Source organism: Bombus affinis, chromosome 1 (genome assembly GCF_024516045.1).
Source record: "Bombus affinis isolate iyBomAffi1 chromosome 1, iyBomAffi1.2, whole genome shotgun sequence".
Classification (NCBI taxonomy): domain Eukaryota; kingdom Metazoa; phylum Arthropoda; class Insecta; order Hymenoptera; family Apidae; genus Bombus; species Bombus affinis.
This window is the reverse complement of record NC_066344.1, coordinates 8,814,145-8,832,680: the sequence shown is the minus strand read 5'-3', so window position 1 is coordinate 8,832,680 and position 18,536 is coordinate 8,814,145. Positions and strand designations below refer to the sequence as shown.

General features: G+C 45.1%; 1 protein-coding gene across 2 annotated transcripts in view; it reads right to left on the bottom strand.

Annotated features, from left to right (window-relative positions):
• Positions 1–18,536, bottom strand: part of LOC126920272 (iroquois-class homeodomain protein IRX-6-like) — a 34,764-nt gene that overhangs the window by 5,652 nt on the left and 10,576 nt on the right. Inside the window, exons 1-3 of one of the 2 annotated variants that reach the window (XM_050730396.1) lie at positions 15,687–15,970; positions 10,707–11,198; positions 8,135–8,247 (exon numbers count right to left, since the gene is read on the bottom strand). In XM_050730396.1, coding sequence (XP_050586353.1) covers positions 8,135–8,247; positions 10,707–11,045 — 452 coding nt within the window. In that variant the 5' untranslated portion in view covers positions 11,046–11,198; positions 15,687–15,970. Of the gene's footprint in view, positions 1–8,134; positions 8,248–10,706; positions 11,199–15,686; positions 15,971–18,536 lie in introns of those variants that run through there. The other variant, XM_050730387.1, reaches the window with a different exon arrangement.

Here is an 18,536-nt window from a genome sequence, read left to right as displayed (position 1 = left end):
ATTTATTCTTTTTAGTACTGTCACTTTCTTCTATTAAATAATTGATACGTTTGAATATCCTTTCTGTCCGTTAATTATAGATAGATATATCAAGATAAAGACTGAATGATTGAAAAGAAAAGTAATTGAATCTGAAGTAGCAATAACTCTACGATAACGGAATTGGTCTTCACCCTTCCAATTCTCCGGACACGAAGATACAACACTACCCCTTAAAGAAACGGTTCGAGCGAATCAACCATTAAAGCCCGCTGAAACAGCCATTTTTCGCGACCCTCGGCCGCACGGCGGTTAACGTAAACGCGTTTGTCATGGCGTAGCTTTTAAGAGGGATAAGAACGGGGGTGAGTGACCATGGCCAGCTCGAAACGAGGCAGGTGTGCGGGCTCGACCGACTCCGCCCCTCGTTACCGCTCGTAACTAGGGGTGATATCCGACTTCTTTTTTCCTTCTCCGTCGTTCTCACGCTACCACCTCTATCCCCTTTTCCCACTCTTAGAATCTATACCCTCGACACACACCTTTCACAGGTATAGTTCCGCGGGCTCCGCGGTCTTTATCAACGCGAAAATGCAGCCATTTCGGTGACGGCGCCATCTTCCCTTGGTAGATACGTGTATGCACGCATACAGCGTCCCTTCGCACGCGTTCACTCACCTAGAAGGAGGTACCTGCCTCATGGTCGAGCTTCGGTTTAATCAACCGCGAAGCCACGCCAACCTTCTGCGGCCCCTTTCATCCGCCTCTACCTCCGATTCATGGTCGGCTAGAATATCGCGACAATTAGATACATGTCCGGTGTGTGTTCGAGTGGACAGCTTTGGACGCTTTCACTTCTTCCTTTTTTGATATCTTTTATAGTAAATATTTTTTACAGTAATCGATTGTCTACAGATAAGCTGTGAGCCTTCTACGTATCAAACAAAACCTTTTAAACATTTCACCTAAAACCTGATCGCATAACATTGTAAAACAATTTTGTCATATTTCTTCGAAGCTCGGAAGAGCAAAAAGAAGATTAAACGTGGGAATGCGAAAATATGGACATAACCGGTTAGCGGAGGATTCTTGTCAGAGTTAGGGAATTTTTAAAAGGATAGGAATAAAATTGCTTTAAATTTCCATCGTGAACCGACAATGAGACTACTTCGATCGATGCATGATCGAACCAAAGACGGATAAAAGATAGAAGACGACGACGATGATTCTCTCCTGGCGGTTTATACAACGAACGCATCTACCGTGTACCGATGTCGTCGCGTTAAGTTCTCAGAAGCGCTTCGCAGACTTGCAACACATCGCGTTGAAGTTTTGCGAACGTGGTGACAGTCGGTTGTTCCACATCCAACTTTATTACCAGTTGCTCGCAACGTGACAGATCGATCGTAAACCCGGCGGTGCGCGCGTGTGCACGCACGTGTGAACGCGCGCTGAGAAACCTGGGAGAAGAGGTAAGTGCACCCACACGCGAACACGACTAACTCTCACGACGAAGATTATACAATCTCACTCTCACTCCTTTTCTCCGTCTCCATTGTACGTGCAACCGAGTTTATATAAAATGATACACGGTTCGCTACTTTGTCATACGATCGTTTAAATCCATCACGAAGCACACACCGCCCCGTAGGAGCCACGATTAAAGTCACTCGCCGCTGAATTATCGTCGACCGAGATTACTCGGCAGCGCGGCGCTCTGTTATGGCTAACTCGCGAAAATTTACAAAAGCCAAACGACTCGGAGCTCCGAGTTCCAGCGGCTACACGCTCGTATGTCTCGTTCTACCGTTACACCGCTGCACGAGTCTTTAACGCTCGATAAAGAACACGCTGAGTCGAGTATGTAATTTGTGTCTGAAATGTAACCAGCTACCCTTTAGGTAAAAGGACACGCTCTTCTGTAAAACATTAATTCATTCCACGCGTCTACGAACCTCAAAAAATTTCCACGCTTAACATTTTACAACTCATTCAACGCTTTGCGTTCCCTACATACATATACATATATATATATACCTTTGATACTCGAAACAACCTATACGTTTGCACAATTTGCAAGAGTTTTAGAATTGTACGGGGAGTCGTGTTGGCAGATACTCAAAGAATTGATTAATCGATCGACCTATAAATCTTTAAAACGACTCTTTCCTCATAGCATGAAGCATGCACGGATGACCTTTCGACACGCGTTATTCGCAAAGCAACGTTCACCTGGATGCTCGTACTCGCGAGGAGAATATCGGTAGAAGGGGTGCGGCCCGGTCATTAAATCCAAGTCGACCGCTCGACAGGCCTAATCTACGTCCATTAAGGCTAATGAGAAAAGCGCGGAGGCGCGGCTGCGAGACGACGACGCGCTGTCATCTGCACGTCGAAGTTTCAAGAAGAGAAGGAGGGACGCGGTGGCATGTCCCCGCTAACGAAAAACGCGTGTCGGTGACTTTTCACCGGCGCAACCCTTGCGAGGCAAAAACCACCCTCTACGACTAAAACCGGGTCATTAAACGGCCGTACATCATCGGGGGACGTGACACGTCCTGAAACGCCGCGCGTGGGGCCCGCACTCATTAACTTTGGGATATTCCCGGTTTCTGTCGGATCCGAGGACGGTTTGACGACCGAACGAGCCCTCCGGGAACGCTATAGACGAGAATGAATTTGTCCTTTTGTACGATTGGTGCTGGAAGATCGATCGAGAGGGTCTTGGTTCTGGAGTTCCAGGTTTAAGATGCGGAATTGCGGATTTGAAAAATATGTACAAAGTTATAGGTTTTGGAATAATAGAAAATATTCGAGTCATGGAAATTCGATCACAATCGACCGTAAGTCTCCGATATATGTAGAATAAATGATAGACTAGTATCAATTTGGATCTGGAACTAAGCTAGGTAGACATTTTAGAAAACAAGATTATACAAATTTCAATATGTAGACACGCGAGTAGGTACTGTTGCGCGTTCTACGTAGATGGGAGAACGATCGATGAACAACCTTGTTAGACGGCTAACCGTTAGAATGAATCAGATGCGCGGCATGATTCGATGTAATTCTATTGCGAGAGCGAAGACGGCAAATATTTGGCGGGGCTTTCAGAAAGGGTTGGCAATATACTCGCGGCGTAAATCAAATAAGCGATCTTATCGTGGAAACGTACACCGGTTGTTGGCAACGCTAAATGGTCTTAGATAGGATCGACGTTCGTATCGTTCTAGGTTTAGTAAATAATGCACGGACAATGTCCTCTCGATACAAAACTCTCTGTCCATAAAGGTATGAAACGACGGAAAACGTTTCACAATCGTGTAACGAAGGGACCTTTCGGTATAAAAACTCCCTTTAATCTTATCAAATTCGTGGGAAACAGTGCTGGATATCGAAGGAAATCAATTCGCCTAAGAGCCAATTTCTGTCATGAACAAATATAGGATCCCTCGGTAATAATTCATCAAACAATCATACTCCTCTAATGACCGAAATTGACATATGAAGATTTAGGGTTAGATTTGATATGTATCAATAGTATAATGTTTCTAGATAACGAATGAATATATACGTGTCTCATTTCCTTTTAAGTTACAATAGATATGTAGATTGATACATTAAATATTTAGTTCCTACATAAAGTTTCTCTAATCCCGAGAAATACTTCGATCTTGATATGTATTTCTAATTTACGAGTGATTAACATATTTGTATACTTAACATGTATACTTGTATACTTATCTACAAAATCTATGAAAACGGTGGATTAGAAAAATTATATAAATCAAATTAAAAAGAAAAGGAACAACCGTAGAAAATTCCTAATAGATCTCTAACTTCCGATGCCACGAAACTTCTACTAAGAAGAACTTTCGGAAAAAAAGAAAATAAACTTCGCGACTTTTCGCACTCTCATCTTCTTTCGTTTGTTTCCTATACAAAATCTTGAACTAGATGCTCGCACCAAACATAGATTTCCCCAACTATCCGTGAAAGAAATGGGTTCGCGCACCTGTTCGCCGAGGAAACGGCGACGACGACCGGGCGAGCGGCGATTAAGATTCGCGGATCGTCGCGACGTCCTTAAACGCGCTCGGGGCCCGAAGCGCGTGCCGACACATCGGTCGTTGTACGGACACACTTAATAATACGTGTCGTCGATCGAGGGACGCGGCGCGAAACGGGAGGAAGCCGAAGCCGGACATAGGAGCAGCCTATGTAAGCGCGGCCTGTGTTCGTACAACCAGTGACTGCGCTACCCACTGGCCGCTTGTTTCTTATTGTTTACCCTATATGTCCCCGGAAGCAGGGCCAATCCGCCGGAAAGACGAGACCGTTAACCCACACGATCCCAAGACCTCGCGGCCGTGCATGCCAACTCTTTATTATTGGCTTTTTGTATGCTTATGTTAAACGGTCGACGAAGCGCGCGCCCTGGCATAATGTGCTCTGCGATCCTCGCCACCTCCTTTCTATTCGCTTCTATCCTTATCCTTCTTTTCTTTCTCCTTTTATTATTATTAGAAAACGTTGCAAAACTTCGACGAGTTGCTAGAATAGCCGGAAAAGGATTCACCGATGAGAAACCTCGTAGAGACTGATGAAAGTCGAAGCAGAGTAAAATGTAGATCTCTCAGAAACCAAACTGATCTTTGCTTTTTACGATAGTCTCAATTGGAGGATCATATACAGGATTGATGTTCAATCCTCAAGTTTCGCCTCCGATATATAGCATAGTTGAGTAAATAATTGTTTACACAAAAAGAACCTGTGAACACGTTGCTATCTTACTAACCAGCGCAAAAAAAGCAAACTTAATACCGGTACACGGTGTATTGATAAAAGTTTTGCGTTACGTAAGTAGCGGTCGAACATCGAAAGAGCATTATCGATGCGACAATTGTTACTCAGCTGCTATTAGCGTCATCGAGCTTGAGTTTCTTCGCGACATAATATCGTACGTGCGTGGGAAAGAGCATTGATAAATGTTGTGTGGTCAGGTCGATCCTCGTTGAACGTTGACTGGTACGCTCTAACGACGTTGAAAACTATGTATCGAAGCATAACATGCAAAAATAAATCTCGTGCCGTGGCTTTTATTACAACGTTTCGAGAAAAAAGACTTCGATAACGTATCGAGTCCACAGCGACAAATAGACTGGCGTACGTGTGTGTAGGAAAAATGCAAGGAAAATAACGACTATCGAGTATATGTATACCGATATTTTTGGCCGATGGACACTCCGTTGGCAACGAGATATGAACTTCTGGTGTCTACGACAATGCGCCCAAGTAGAAAAACGTGGCAATTAACATGTTTAACTCGAGTAGAAATTAATTGCGAAGTGTAGGTAGAAATTAGCCTTGTTCGTTAACGATGTAGCGTCGTTAATGCGTTGAATCATTCCATGTTTCAACGACGGTGCAAGCGTTCCCGTCCACCCAAAGAAAATTGATTTCAGTAATATCGTGTTAAATTTGAATTCGATTGCTCGGGGAAGCGGGTATCGTGTGTCGAGGTAATCAAATCGCTGCTCGATATCTTCACCTATCGATACATCGTTTGCATTAATCAACGTATTCCTCGAGCAAGTGTCCGCTGAAGAACCGAACGAAGAAACAGTGGTCTGTGTATCAGTTCATAACCGCTTATCTTGACAAATGGAATTACGGTCGCGAGAAATTGAGACAAATCGTGTAACACGACGTATCAATCAATTCCGCGGGAAATTTAAACACTTGTATTTCCAACAAGTTGTGTCAATGTAATTAGCTCATCGTATCTTCGATCGAATCGTTCGATTGTCCCTTCTTTCTTCGATCGATAAAATCAATTAACATACTCCGAATAAATGAATTAGCACCATAATGAGAACCAGATACGACTATATTATATTATTGTGATATATAGTGATTATATTATCGTACAAAAATTTGGAATTAAATACTTTTGCGATCTTCGCAAAATATATGCACGTACTAAATACGTACGTATTATGTAATTTCTGTATCGTATATTTTCAGGCTTGTTTCTTTACTTCATCCATATAATCGTGATTGTTAAATGTCATTACTAACAGCTAATGAAATTTCGAAATGTTTCGTGCAACACACATAATACATTCGTAAAAGGTATCTCTGCAAATGTTCGAATACTTTCGTCAGTCCGTGTACGATCAAAGGTAAAAAAGACTAGATTGTTCGACGTCGGTCACTGACAACGGATCTCGAAGCCGACAGGTGCATCCCCGGATCTTCCGGTAATTGTTATCGCGGCGAGGAGTTGCGGTTCCGGTGTGGACCGGCGCGGTAGGTCTCCGTAAAGGAAGACCCGGTGCGCGAATCGACTAGACCGAATGGATGCTAAGCAAGCTGTAGTACCCGATCGCTTCCTTGCATACGAAGCAGTCTCCGCCGGAAGTGCGTCACGCGGCAGTATAGATTCCACGAGGTGAGACCGGCGCGGAGAACGACGTCGTTGACTCGTCACCGGGTCGTCGGATACGTGACCGCGGGTCGCGTTTCTCCGGACCAGATCGAAATAACTGATACGCGCCGGATGTTTTATCATTTGCAACATTATCGCGACATAATACGTCAAATGTAATACGTATATATTATAAAATTCGCACGCAGAGATATCGTCAGTTTATTTTCTATTATCGCGAATGTCGTTTGCGTGAAAGAAGCAGCCATATGTACGTATAGTTACTATATCCTCTTTTGAGAACCACTGTTTCAGTATTTCTTTGTGTTCGTACATAACTCCTCGGTAAATTATGTGTTACTTTATACGGAATAATTCTTCGCAACGATCTTGTAGAACTAATAAACTACTCGCCCATTACTGGCTACAATATCGCTTCCCCATATTCTCATTGTTTACAATCATCGATCTCATTAGCAAGTCGTAAAAGCGAGCTTACAAATCGGTTCGAGTGTCACAGTTTGGCATCTCTATGTACATAAATTCCATGGCGGGGACGCGACGATAACGATAACGTGATATCAGCTGAAGACAGAAACGAGAAAAGGACAGAGACAGGGGAAGGAAAAATTGAAAAATCCAGTGACGCCGAGAAGAAGGCCGGAAACGTAGATAGACCGATTAATTATCGACAGAGTTCGCTTGGTCCACCTCTCTGTGCCATGCGTCTCCAAAGGCAAGCACTCCGAATATTTATAATCTTGCCCTGCGCAGATAATACGATTCCGATTTATCAGGCGGGCAAGACCTTTCACCGATCGCATCGTGACACGCGTTGACCGATTCCAGCGCCAAGCGCGAGAATAAAAACGCCCAAGGCGACAGTCCCGGGTCAACGGAGCGCTAATTTATTGGAATGTTTATGTGGTTCTCTGGCGCGTTATCGGGAACGCGCGCGCGAGAACGCGTCGACCAAAGCTGACTCGCGTGAACGCACGTCGGAGTAAAGCAAGACTTCTCCTCTCTTTCTTCTCCTATATTGTTGAGATTTCGTGTGAGAGAACAGGAGCGTATTGGAGATTCGACTTGCTCGCTCGAAAGACAATTGAGATAATTTTGAAGTGGCAAGAAAACTTTCCGCGCGGGTGACGTCGCTCGGTTTCTTCGGCGGTTAATTAACACGAGAGCACGCACGTTCGATTTGCGTTGAAGCATTTGGAGAAAGGTATATTATTCTTAGTGGTCATATCGTACGAACGTACTGCTATCTGCTCGGCCGAGTCGTATTTCTGTACCGACACCGTGTTTATCGTTTCGCGCGACTTTCTTCAAGAGCGTGCAACTGAAAATAATTATACAGTTAGCCGTTCCGGCTTCGAAAATGTTCGTCGATGGTTATGCCGAGATTCCAGCGAATCGAGGGAGATTTAGTACGCGACTGTCTTTATCACCGCGTGAAATATATGATGGTACTTTGGAAAGCCTCCACTCGTACGTTCTCCGTGAAGAGTTCGTTGCTTTAAATACGCGGTATTTCTTTCCGAATTGTCCATAAACGTTATCCCCTAATTGTCCAAAGCGATATGCGCCATTTAGAATTTGGGAAGAATTATTACCTTCTCGAAGAGAAAGCGTAGATTTCTTTTATTTTCATCTTTATTACCCTTCGGAGGGAAATCCGAAAGATCGATGTAGAAGAATCGCAGAAATATTTTGAAAACTCACCCGTTGTAGGGGTAGGTGGCGAAGGCGGCATCGTAAGGATGGTACACGGATGGATAAGGCCACGCTGCCGCGGCTCCTGCTCCAAGATTTTCCTTCAGATCGAGGCTAGCAGCCTGCAAGCAAAGCAATTATACTTGTTAATAACGTGTGGCAACGCCTCGCATGAGTAATTAACGCAACTAAAAAAGACCAATTCCTCGATGCGTGATTCGAGTCGTGATTCGTTCCAATCTGGAACGCATGCCCAATTGCAAAACGAACGGAACATAGTGGTACTATCTTTCGATGTAGAAATGCCACTGGACGATATCGTGTATCTTCCACTCGTGGAAGTCGACTAAAAAATCACGTGTATCACAGAACGTGTCCCAAAATGGAATTCTGTCAACGTTGAAACGTTCATTTTAATTTTCAATTATGCTTATACTATTCGATCCTGGTACAAAAAAGCATCTAACCAGTTTAACCAGCGGAAGTATCCACTTTTTTTTAAGGACGTGGCGGTTAATCGGCGCCTTCACGATCGATCTTCAATTCATCGACGATAATGAGAAAAATAGCTGGCAAAGCAGCGATAACAGTAATTAGAATCGATGTGTGCCGTTATTGTTTGTTTCTGTAACCCATAACCCCGACGGTTTGACTTCGTATACCAGCAGCATTTAAACCTCTATCAACCGGTAGAATAATAGAACCATAGAATTCTTCTCGCCCTTCGTTCCCCCTTCTCATTCGAAACGATCCGTTGTTCTTCTCCCAGACTTTTTTCATATGCATTAGTCTTGCATTAACGACATTAATTATACATCGTGTTCGAACTGCGTAGCCATCGCTGGATTGGCGTAATTAGCACTCGAAAATAACGGGCGGTTCGAGTTCCTTGACCTAGGAAATTCACGCGCCCAACGTCGCGTTTATTTGAGACTCTGAAAACGTTGTTCGACCCATGTAATTTCATGTGTTTAAACTGAACTTAAAAGCAAAGGAGATCTAGATTTCCAACGCACATGAATATTCTAAAACACAAACGTTTTGTCGTACATTGATAACGCTAATTTTCGCTCGTGACAATATTTTTCTTTTATCTTCATTTTAGTCCATCTTACTAACGTTTTACCGATATCTTCTATCGTAAATCTTACAAATGTTTCACGATTGTTGTAATATGTGGTTGTCAGAAAACTTCCGATTTTGTTTTCTACGGTTGTATTGACAAAAATATAAATACGTATGAAAATTGACCATCTGTTGTGTAAGTTTGAAATCAGTCACGAAGCAACTAGAAAATCATGATCGAAACGAACGATCTCATTAAAAACGGTGCTCGATAGGTGCAAGTAGAAGAGTCTCGCGAACATTAGCCACGAAGGTACCTCGAGTACGTGGTTCCGCGCAACCTGTGTGTGCAATCTGCTGCTCGGTTACGAGGAGAGGCCACACTCTTATGCGCTTACCCCTTAAGCTCGATCATAAAGAGCGACGATAACAGGCCGGCCACGGCGACGGCTCGAACACGACAGTGTTCCACTGTTACGACAGGACGGATTCATAAATTTACGCTTCGCAGCTATTTTCTCCGTGTATGCGCTTTGTGTGTGGTCCGATAACCTCTCTCGGTCGGACGAATACACGCGATTGCCGATCCAAAGTCGCTATGCTTCTTCTCTCCTCCCATGCTCGCCTATATTAACATCACACTGTCCGGGATCTTTCGCTGCGATAACATCTCGATTATCGTTGAACGCTTCGCGAACGTGCATGCCAAATGAAAGCATCTTTCTTTCTCTCCCTGTTCTACCATTGGCGAAGAAAAACTTGCACGAGATTCGATATACGTTTAGAATCTAACGCGTATAGTATCGTCGCGAGTTGGTCAATCCACGAGTTCGTTATCTTTCCGATGAAACTAGCGGTGATGTAAGATAAGCGGTAGATTCGTAAGAACAATATTTTAACGAAGGTTAGACAATGGTAGAAATTTATATTCTGGTAAGAAAAAGAAAAGAAACAAAGGAAGAGAGAAAATATTTAGTAAAAGATCAGGAAAATTGTTGGCGATTGGGACTGATTACGTTGATGGTAATAAAGACGAAAAGATCTTCGAACGGTCGTAGATGCAATGAAACGAACTTTTAAGGCTGCTGGTTGAAAGGGATGAAAAGCTGGTCGTATGAACATTGAGCGCGAGCCGCGCATTGCGTTGACGTTTATTACACGAGAACAGTCGCTCGAGCCGTGATAGCATAATTAAACAATGCAGGGTGAAATCGGGAAAGTACGCGCCACTGAATGGATGGAGTGCAGAGAATAATTTTACCCGATTGCCGATTTTATACAATTCTCAGCTCTGTTATTCACCCATTGATATCCATTGTTACAAATAGTACCGGTAAAAATCATCTCGATTTCCTTTATTTTAATAGATCCTTTGTTAAAACAAAAAAAAGAATAATAGAATTCCATCATTCTCCATAAATTAATTCTATAAAAAAATAATTTCAAACTTTGCCTAACCTAATACAAATAATAATCTTCAACGAAAAAAAAAAGACAAAAATCTAAATCTACTCACCGTAGGCGTGTAAAAAGGTGCCTGTTCGGCCCCCAAGGGCGGAAAATAGGCTGCCATGCCCTCGGAAGCGGCGGCGGCCGCCGCTGCCGCGTACGGCGCGCTGTACATGGAGAGCGCAGCAGGTAGCGCACCCAGACGTTGATAACCGCCGAGAATCTCGTACTGACAGGAGCAGACAGTTTGACCCGTGAGCGGATCCGTGAAAATGGGTCTTCCGGTGTCGCAACACCGTCCGGTCGGCGTTGGGCCGCCGGTCGTCGGTGGCGGATGACCCTGCGACGGGCTGACCGACGTGGTTGGGCTACCTGGCGGCCTAACCACCGCGCTGGTCACCGCCATCCTCGCGTTCGATAGACCGGCAGCTACGCCCAGGGGATGATTCGTGGTGGTGCCCGCTACGCTGACCAGCGACGAACCGCCTGCGCTCAGGATCGTACCGGAGACCGGCGAGGCCGCAGAGGACGTCAGCGACGAGCTCACTGTCACAGGACACTGGAACAACAGATAGTATAATTTTTGATTAGATTGTATAATATATACGTAGTGTGTGATAGTATTATATAGATTACATAGATATATTTAAAAGAAATAAAAGGATGGTCGAGAAAGTACTCGCGTGATATTGATTAATTACTTAAGTTAGGAAAAGATAAATTCTGTTGTTGTTATCGGTATCATTAACGATAAGAAGCGTGTGCTGAAATTATACAAGAGATCCCTGATTGATTTTTTTGTAATCGTCGTTACAGATATTAAATTATGAAACGTGAAGTCCCTGGGCTGATGCAATAATTAGGATGATAGTGTACGAAATTCATTTGAAAGACGTATAAGAAAAAATTAACTTTTTTAACGTTTTATCGATATATTGTGATATTCGACGAGAAATAAGTATTTTGATAAAAAGACTTCTTAGCTTCGACTGAGATATGACGTATTATTATATTTACCAAACAACAGACGGCTACGTGATCGATCGTATACATGTCCAGCGCCCTGAACATTCGTCGGTACGTATCATAATTTAAACAGGAGATACATTCTTGACTAAAAATTGTTTGCATTGCAGCGTATCGGTTGTGAGCCACGCGTTAAAAGGGGAAAGGATAACTTGCGTATCTCCGCGAAAACAAGATGTTTCGCGTCTTTCGACAAAATCGTTCCGAAAACGCGGAGCTTAAACAACGACTCGTTACAACGCCACTGTTTGCTTGAAAATTCTCGACGACCGCCCTGCTCCTTTCTCTCTGTTTCTCTCGGTAAACAATCCAGAGTGGGAGAGTGCGTTTATGTTCCGTAGGTCACCCACTCTCCATGGATCCCTCTCTTTACCTTTTCTCGCGTTACACGCTAACTGCTCCTCTTTTTCTCGCAATTTTTTATCGCGAGCTTAAAATTTACCTCCATCTCTTGACCTACTCGCGGTCAGATTTACGCTCGACATTTGTCGTTTAAGCGACGGCGAACGACCGTGTACCAGGTGCTACGAACCGTCGTCCATTCGCGCCGCCATTAGCTGGTTACGAAATCGGGAAACTCGTAATCGTCGTGTTTTCACGTTTGTAGACACTCGTTCGAAACTACCATACGCGTCGAGACTTGCTCCTACGACTGTACGTACGCAACTGGGTACACATATGGGGAAGCATATTAACATAAAAAAAAGTTTGCTCAGGAGAGACTACCGGTATCACCATCGAAGATTCGCTGACAACGTCAACGCCAGCATCACCGAGACTGGACGTTTTAATCGTTACTCGATCTCGAGCCGTGTTACACGTTCTCCGATTGCACGGATGCACGCGAAGTGGAGCAGGTCGCAAGCTTCCCATTTTGCTGCGCGCCACAGCTCGTTAAGAACGAATTAATGGTCGTTGATCGCAGGAAAATTGATCGAACGGCGTTATGAAACCCGCCACGAGTTAACTGCGAACGATATCGTGTTCGGTTGCAAGTCCGGTTGGTTTAGCGTTTCTCGAAACGGACCGATGAATTCGTTGATACGCGAGTCCGTAGGTTAGATCGTTTGACCGGATAGAAAGACAGCCGATTCGTCGTGGAAACTATTACAAATTATTCCAACCGTTCGTCGAATTTTAGCAACTTCCGTAAGAACACGCGCATAATTTACTCGACGTTATCTAAACACGCTAATAAACGATGTAACATTTCCATATTAATCGTGCGACTTTCTCTCGGAGCGAATTGTGTGTACGAAATATCCGAAACGTATCCGTTTAACCCGATATATCCGTGGCGCGCAGCCTCCAGGGAACCGAGGGACTTCCGTTAAACACACACCTGCCGACGCGATTGTTTCCGATTTACGAAACAATAAACGCCTCCGGTGGCACGTTCGACGCCGATAATCGGCGACAGGCAGAGCAACAACGGGAGAGCAGCTGCGCGAACGAACCACACCCAGAAAGAGAAAGAGAGAGAGAGGGTGAAAGAGAGAAACCACCACCCTAAAAGGACTTTTCCAGCAGCGCAGCGGCGTGAAAAGCCAGAGGAGCAACTGCTAAGTCTAAAGGTCTTGGACGCGCGTTCCCCCATTCCATTCTCGGGAAGGTAAACCGAAAATCAAGCCCGTACATAATGCCAAGGCGTGCTCATTAATTCCATATCAAACAGCACGGCTAAATAGATTAGCGGGTTGAGTGGCTTTCGCGCGGCGGAGCCTAAACAAACCCCCTGCGTGTGGAACGTCCCCATTCGACCGCATCAATCCATCCATCCATCCATCCATCCATCGCCTCGTTTCGATGGCTCCGAAACATATTGCCGAAAGGCAGGACCGCGCGTGCATTGTATTGGGACGAAAAACGTGACCCGCCGCGCATTATGGCACCGAGAGAGTGGCGTTAATGCGTGTCCCGGTTACGCTGTTCTGTCTGACGCTTCCAACTGCCTGGCAGTATAACACTGTGATGGTCAGGATCCACGCAGCCATGGCTGGAAATCGCGTTTGACAGCAAGGACAAAAGTATCTCGATCGAACTCGATAAAACTCGATACGCGCGTTGGGATACTCGGTTGGCCAAATACACATCGTCCCTTCTCTCTTTTTGATCATGCCGCGTTTCGAGCTACGGTTTTGCCAATACGCGCACGCGCGAATTGTAAGCTACAGGGGCTTACACCGGTTGATATTTTAATCGCGGTCGCGATGATCGATCGACGCTCTATTTCGCGATTTATTTGCCGGAATTTGTCAATCGTTTTTGTTACAGTACGAATCAATTTTTATGGAGTCTGGTAAGAATTGCGAAAAGAATTTTAGTCCACTCTTACATATACATAATGGTGTAGGTTAAACCTTAACTTTTATGCAGCAGACTGTTCTATGCTTATTGTTGTAAAAGCGGCATCGTACCTTTCTGTGACAGAGAACAAAAGCACGACCTAATCATAAAATTAAAGGGACTTACTTTCAAAAGCTGGAATATCTGACGAAATTCAAATTCCCTAAATCTTAGCATGCACCACTATGTTTTTCATCCCGCCATAAGTATGCTTCTATGGACAAGATTCGGTACGCCTGTGTATCGGGCAAAAGACAGAAGGTCGCAGGAGCCGCAGGAAGAGTGCATCGGGGCGGCAGATATACTGCGAGGCGGCTGTTCTCACCGGGAATCGTAAGAATCCTGTGAGAGGTCCTCGAGAGAAAAGCGGAGGACGGGAAGAATGCGCTTCGGGGCTCGGGATCGGGCATGGGGTTAAACGACGAAGCGTGTTGGCGAGTGTCCGGAGCCACGGACCATAATTCAGTGCTACGGTCCGAGAGGAGAAGAAGAAGCGGCCGCCAGTTCCTGAGTTACTCCACGCGATCGCATCGAACGAGAGAAGTGAGAGCCCGTGTGCAGCACTCTCGCAACCGTGTACACAGAACCGGCAACTATATCACACCTTGGAGCTCGTAGTCGCCAGATTCGCCTGGCTCTTGCCGCCTTTAAAGTAGCGTTCAAGGTAGCCATGTCGTGGCTATAGACCTGGAGAGTTCGTCGAAGCTGGCTACCACGAAGAGCGACAATTATTCGCGCGCCGAGGGATCGATATATCGAGGCATTAGCCCGATAGGATGGCTCGTTTGTTCCACGACGATGCTAATTGCCAGTGCCACGATTTCTCTCCGGGGCGCACGCAGCTCTTGGCCAAAGGAAAACGGAAGCTGCGACCACTGTCACGTATGGCAAGGATGCATTACGATACGATTACCGCACGACTCCAGCTACAGGTTCTATCGTAGCTGAACGTGTTGAGAACATGTAGAAAAAGAATTGTAGTGTTCAGTAGCTTGATGGCGACTAACATTTCTAGGTGTCAGTGCTATAAATGTCTCGAACAAGGCAATTGGTAGCGTTAATAGTTTAGATAGAGGTGGAATGCCGTAGTCGAGTTAAATCGTACATAAGATTATCTACGAATTCCATAGAACGTCTTGTAGTAACGGAGCTTGTCCGGTACCGTATATTTTCAATACTACGATAGTAGATGGTCGGATGGTTGTATTGGAGTAAAAAGAGACATTTCTTCTAACGCGTCTTATGATATTCCAAAAGAATCGGTTTATTGTAACAAGTCCCCTGGTACCAAAACCACCAAGTATATATTTTCGGAAATTATCTGTATTGGCGTGAAATCACGCAAACGGAACGCAGAGGAACGGGAATGGTAAAAGAGGGGTTCACGGAAGGCTCGAGATATCGGATGACACCTTGTGCGCGGCTTTGCAGAAAATTCTTCGCGATTCTGCTCATGGACAATGCCATTCTAAGCTCGGCATACCTGTGTCGGCGGGCCGCACGAAAAAGCGATATATCGTGCACGCGGGGCTGCGTAGACACTCGGATGGATGATCGATGGACGTCCGATCTTGGCTATGGAAAAAAACTGGAAGTCCTCGGGTGGAAACGGTCGTCGGGAGAATGCTTGGCTACGCGATCGAGAGAAGGGCCTAGCAAACCAGTACATGCTTACACTCCGCTCGGTTCTCCTCTTTCCTCTTGCTCTCGCCCAGTTCGATCAGTGCACATGGCCACGAGAGATCAGCCCTCGGTATACACGCGTTTTATGACGCGATTTATATGCACAATGTAACAGTCGCGTCGACGTGGGAACACGTAACGTCGCGATCTCGTGTCGTTCCTTTCTTCTGCTCGCCCCGACAAGAACTGTCCCTTCTCTTGGTTCCGCGGCGAGGAAAGATCATCGGGGACCGGGTACGAAGGAAAGACACGCGATCGCGATGGTAGATTGACCAATGGCTTTTTTTGGCGGTGTTCGCGGCGTAGAACAGCAGCGCGGACGTGGCGCGCTCCTTCGAATTTATTGCGTATCCATATTCAGCGGGCAGATGCTTCGCTTTAACGCGTTCATCGTCGCCATTCGTTGTTTCCGTGGAACGAGTACGGAGTGGGGCGGAAGCGTGGAAAAAGGGAAAAAGCAGAGGAAGGGAAGATGCTTCGACGAACGTGTCTCCCCGATATAAGCACGTTTTATCGATCGTTCTTTGAAAAACGTAGCACGCGATACCGAGCCGCATATAACCGCCTCGGCGACTAATCGCGTAGCAGAAAAAAATCGAGACCGCTGCGTGTGCTTAGGAAATCGTGAGCACGCTGGCTGCGCAATCCTATTCGCATGAAAAAAGCTAAAGAGCGAGAATACGAGTAGAAAGCGCGCTTTAGAACGAGGAATCGGATAGCGAGAATGAGCACGCGGTATATAGAAGAGCGATGCACAGGAGCTCGATTCAGCAACGAACTACGTCGTGTTTCAACGATTTATAGATCCGAAAAGAGAATCGGTTATCCTGTGGACACAGATGCGCCGCTGTTTGCACACGAAGCATTTGTCACGCGTGTCCTGGCGAGAGAAAAGGGACCGGTCGAGAGATGATGCCCTCTTTGCAACGAGGCCCAACCGAGTCAATATTGACTCCAGGCCAGATTGATGGACCTTCTTCGCGTGTGTGTTTAGGCCTCGCAGCACTTACTTATGTTCCCACCCTGTTCTCGTTAGTCCCTGTTTAGTTCGTCCCTTGCTGTTTCGTTCGATCGTTCCGGGAAACCTACGTAAGATGCAGGATAGTAATGTATAGTAGGTTAACGTTGTCATAATTTTGATAGTTATTCACGATTGAATGAGAACATGTTTGGTTAAGATTCGATTGAAATATTTGAAGTACATATGGAGAGAATCATTTGAAACAGACAGAGACCAAACTGATCAACTTTATAAAGACTAATTGTTTGATCAAATACGTATCCTGGTACTAAAATTGGTTGTGATCGCATGTCTAATAAATGCACTTCCTGTAGATTGTTCGTGGAATTCTGAAATTTCGATTGTACCAAACCGAATGTAACTTTAGAGTTCATTAAGAAACGCTTCGTAGAAAGTGCGATTATTTTATCAATAATCCCGATCGCGTTTCGTTCCAACCGATTTCTGAGAACATCGATCCGCGAATTTTATTTATCGGCGTGCGTTTCGTATTATTATCGAACAAAACTTCCGCTTTGCTCCCGCTTTGCAATGGGGGCAGAATGAAAACACTAACCATTCATAATCACACCCAATTCGTCGATCACACCTCATTGACCAAAACGTTTGCGAAACCTTCAAACGGGTAAACACGTAACGAACAGTGCTCACGTACTTTCTTAGAATTCGATCTGCCAATTTCACTAATGAACGGTGAAAAAGCAATATTCGTAACAAAAATTATTTCAAAATATGGAAACTCGAAATGAAACAAATAGTCAATACAAAAACACGAGCAATCGTAAAATCAAGACATAAGCAGCACAAAAAGAAATCCAAAGTTCTTCTCTGAAAGCTTGCAAAGAAAGAACTTTTGAAATTCTCAAAATCGAACGATACGACACGAAAACTTCTGTAACCGAAAAGATGTGCCGATCCGTAGTGAAAGACGAAATCCCTGGGGAATCCCAGGGAAATCGTGGCACACCAAAAAGGCAGGAAACCTGGTCGGTTTTGGTTCCTAGGGCCCCGAATGTAAACGAAATCTGATAAACCGTGAAATCGTTCGTTCTCACGGGGTTTCACTGTGGCCGCATGTGCTGCGCGGTATCCGGTTAAATTAATTCGCTGCTCGTTACTAATCGGTACGCTCCTTCACACTCGCGGCTCTTGTATATAAGACGGTTGACTGGAGTAACGTTATCAAAACGTAAGATCGAAGCAAGGGGTTGCGAACGAACGGAGAGACAATCATGGTTCCCGAGCACGGAAGAAGGTTAAAGGGCGGCGAAAAAGATTTGCACGCGTTTCGACAAAAGCGAGCAGACGAGGAACGAGCGGTCTTTGGTCTGGACTCTCCATAGGATCGCCATCTGACACCTAAGTTTCGCCGTAATGCGATTAACAGCGTGAGTGGCGTTATCAAAAGAGAACTCGCGACGATACAATAGCGCATCCGGCGTCATTTGCTAACACTGTCAGCCGAACGATACCGGTATACATCCGTCTCTACGCATTGTCGCACGATACTTTCGTCCTCGTTGGCATGATCGTATTCTCCGTGCCGGTATACCTAGACACCTCGATCTCTATTAAACATACACACACGTAGTCGAGCCAGGCTATTAAGCGATACCGAGGCTTATCGCTCGGAAAAAAGTTACTTTGTAATCTCAGAGCAACGTGTTAGATGTTGCGTTGCGAGAAACAAAACTCGAAACTCGAGCTCGAGACACTCTTCCTGCGACTAGTCTGTGATCTGTTTTTCACGCCTCGCTTTCGATCCTGTCTCCTTCTCTAGCGAAGACCGAATCGAGCCGTGTCTCTGTGCAGAGCAGAGTT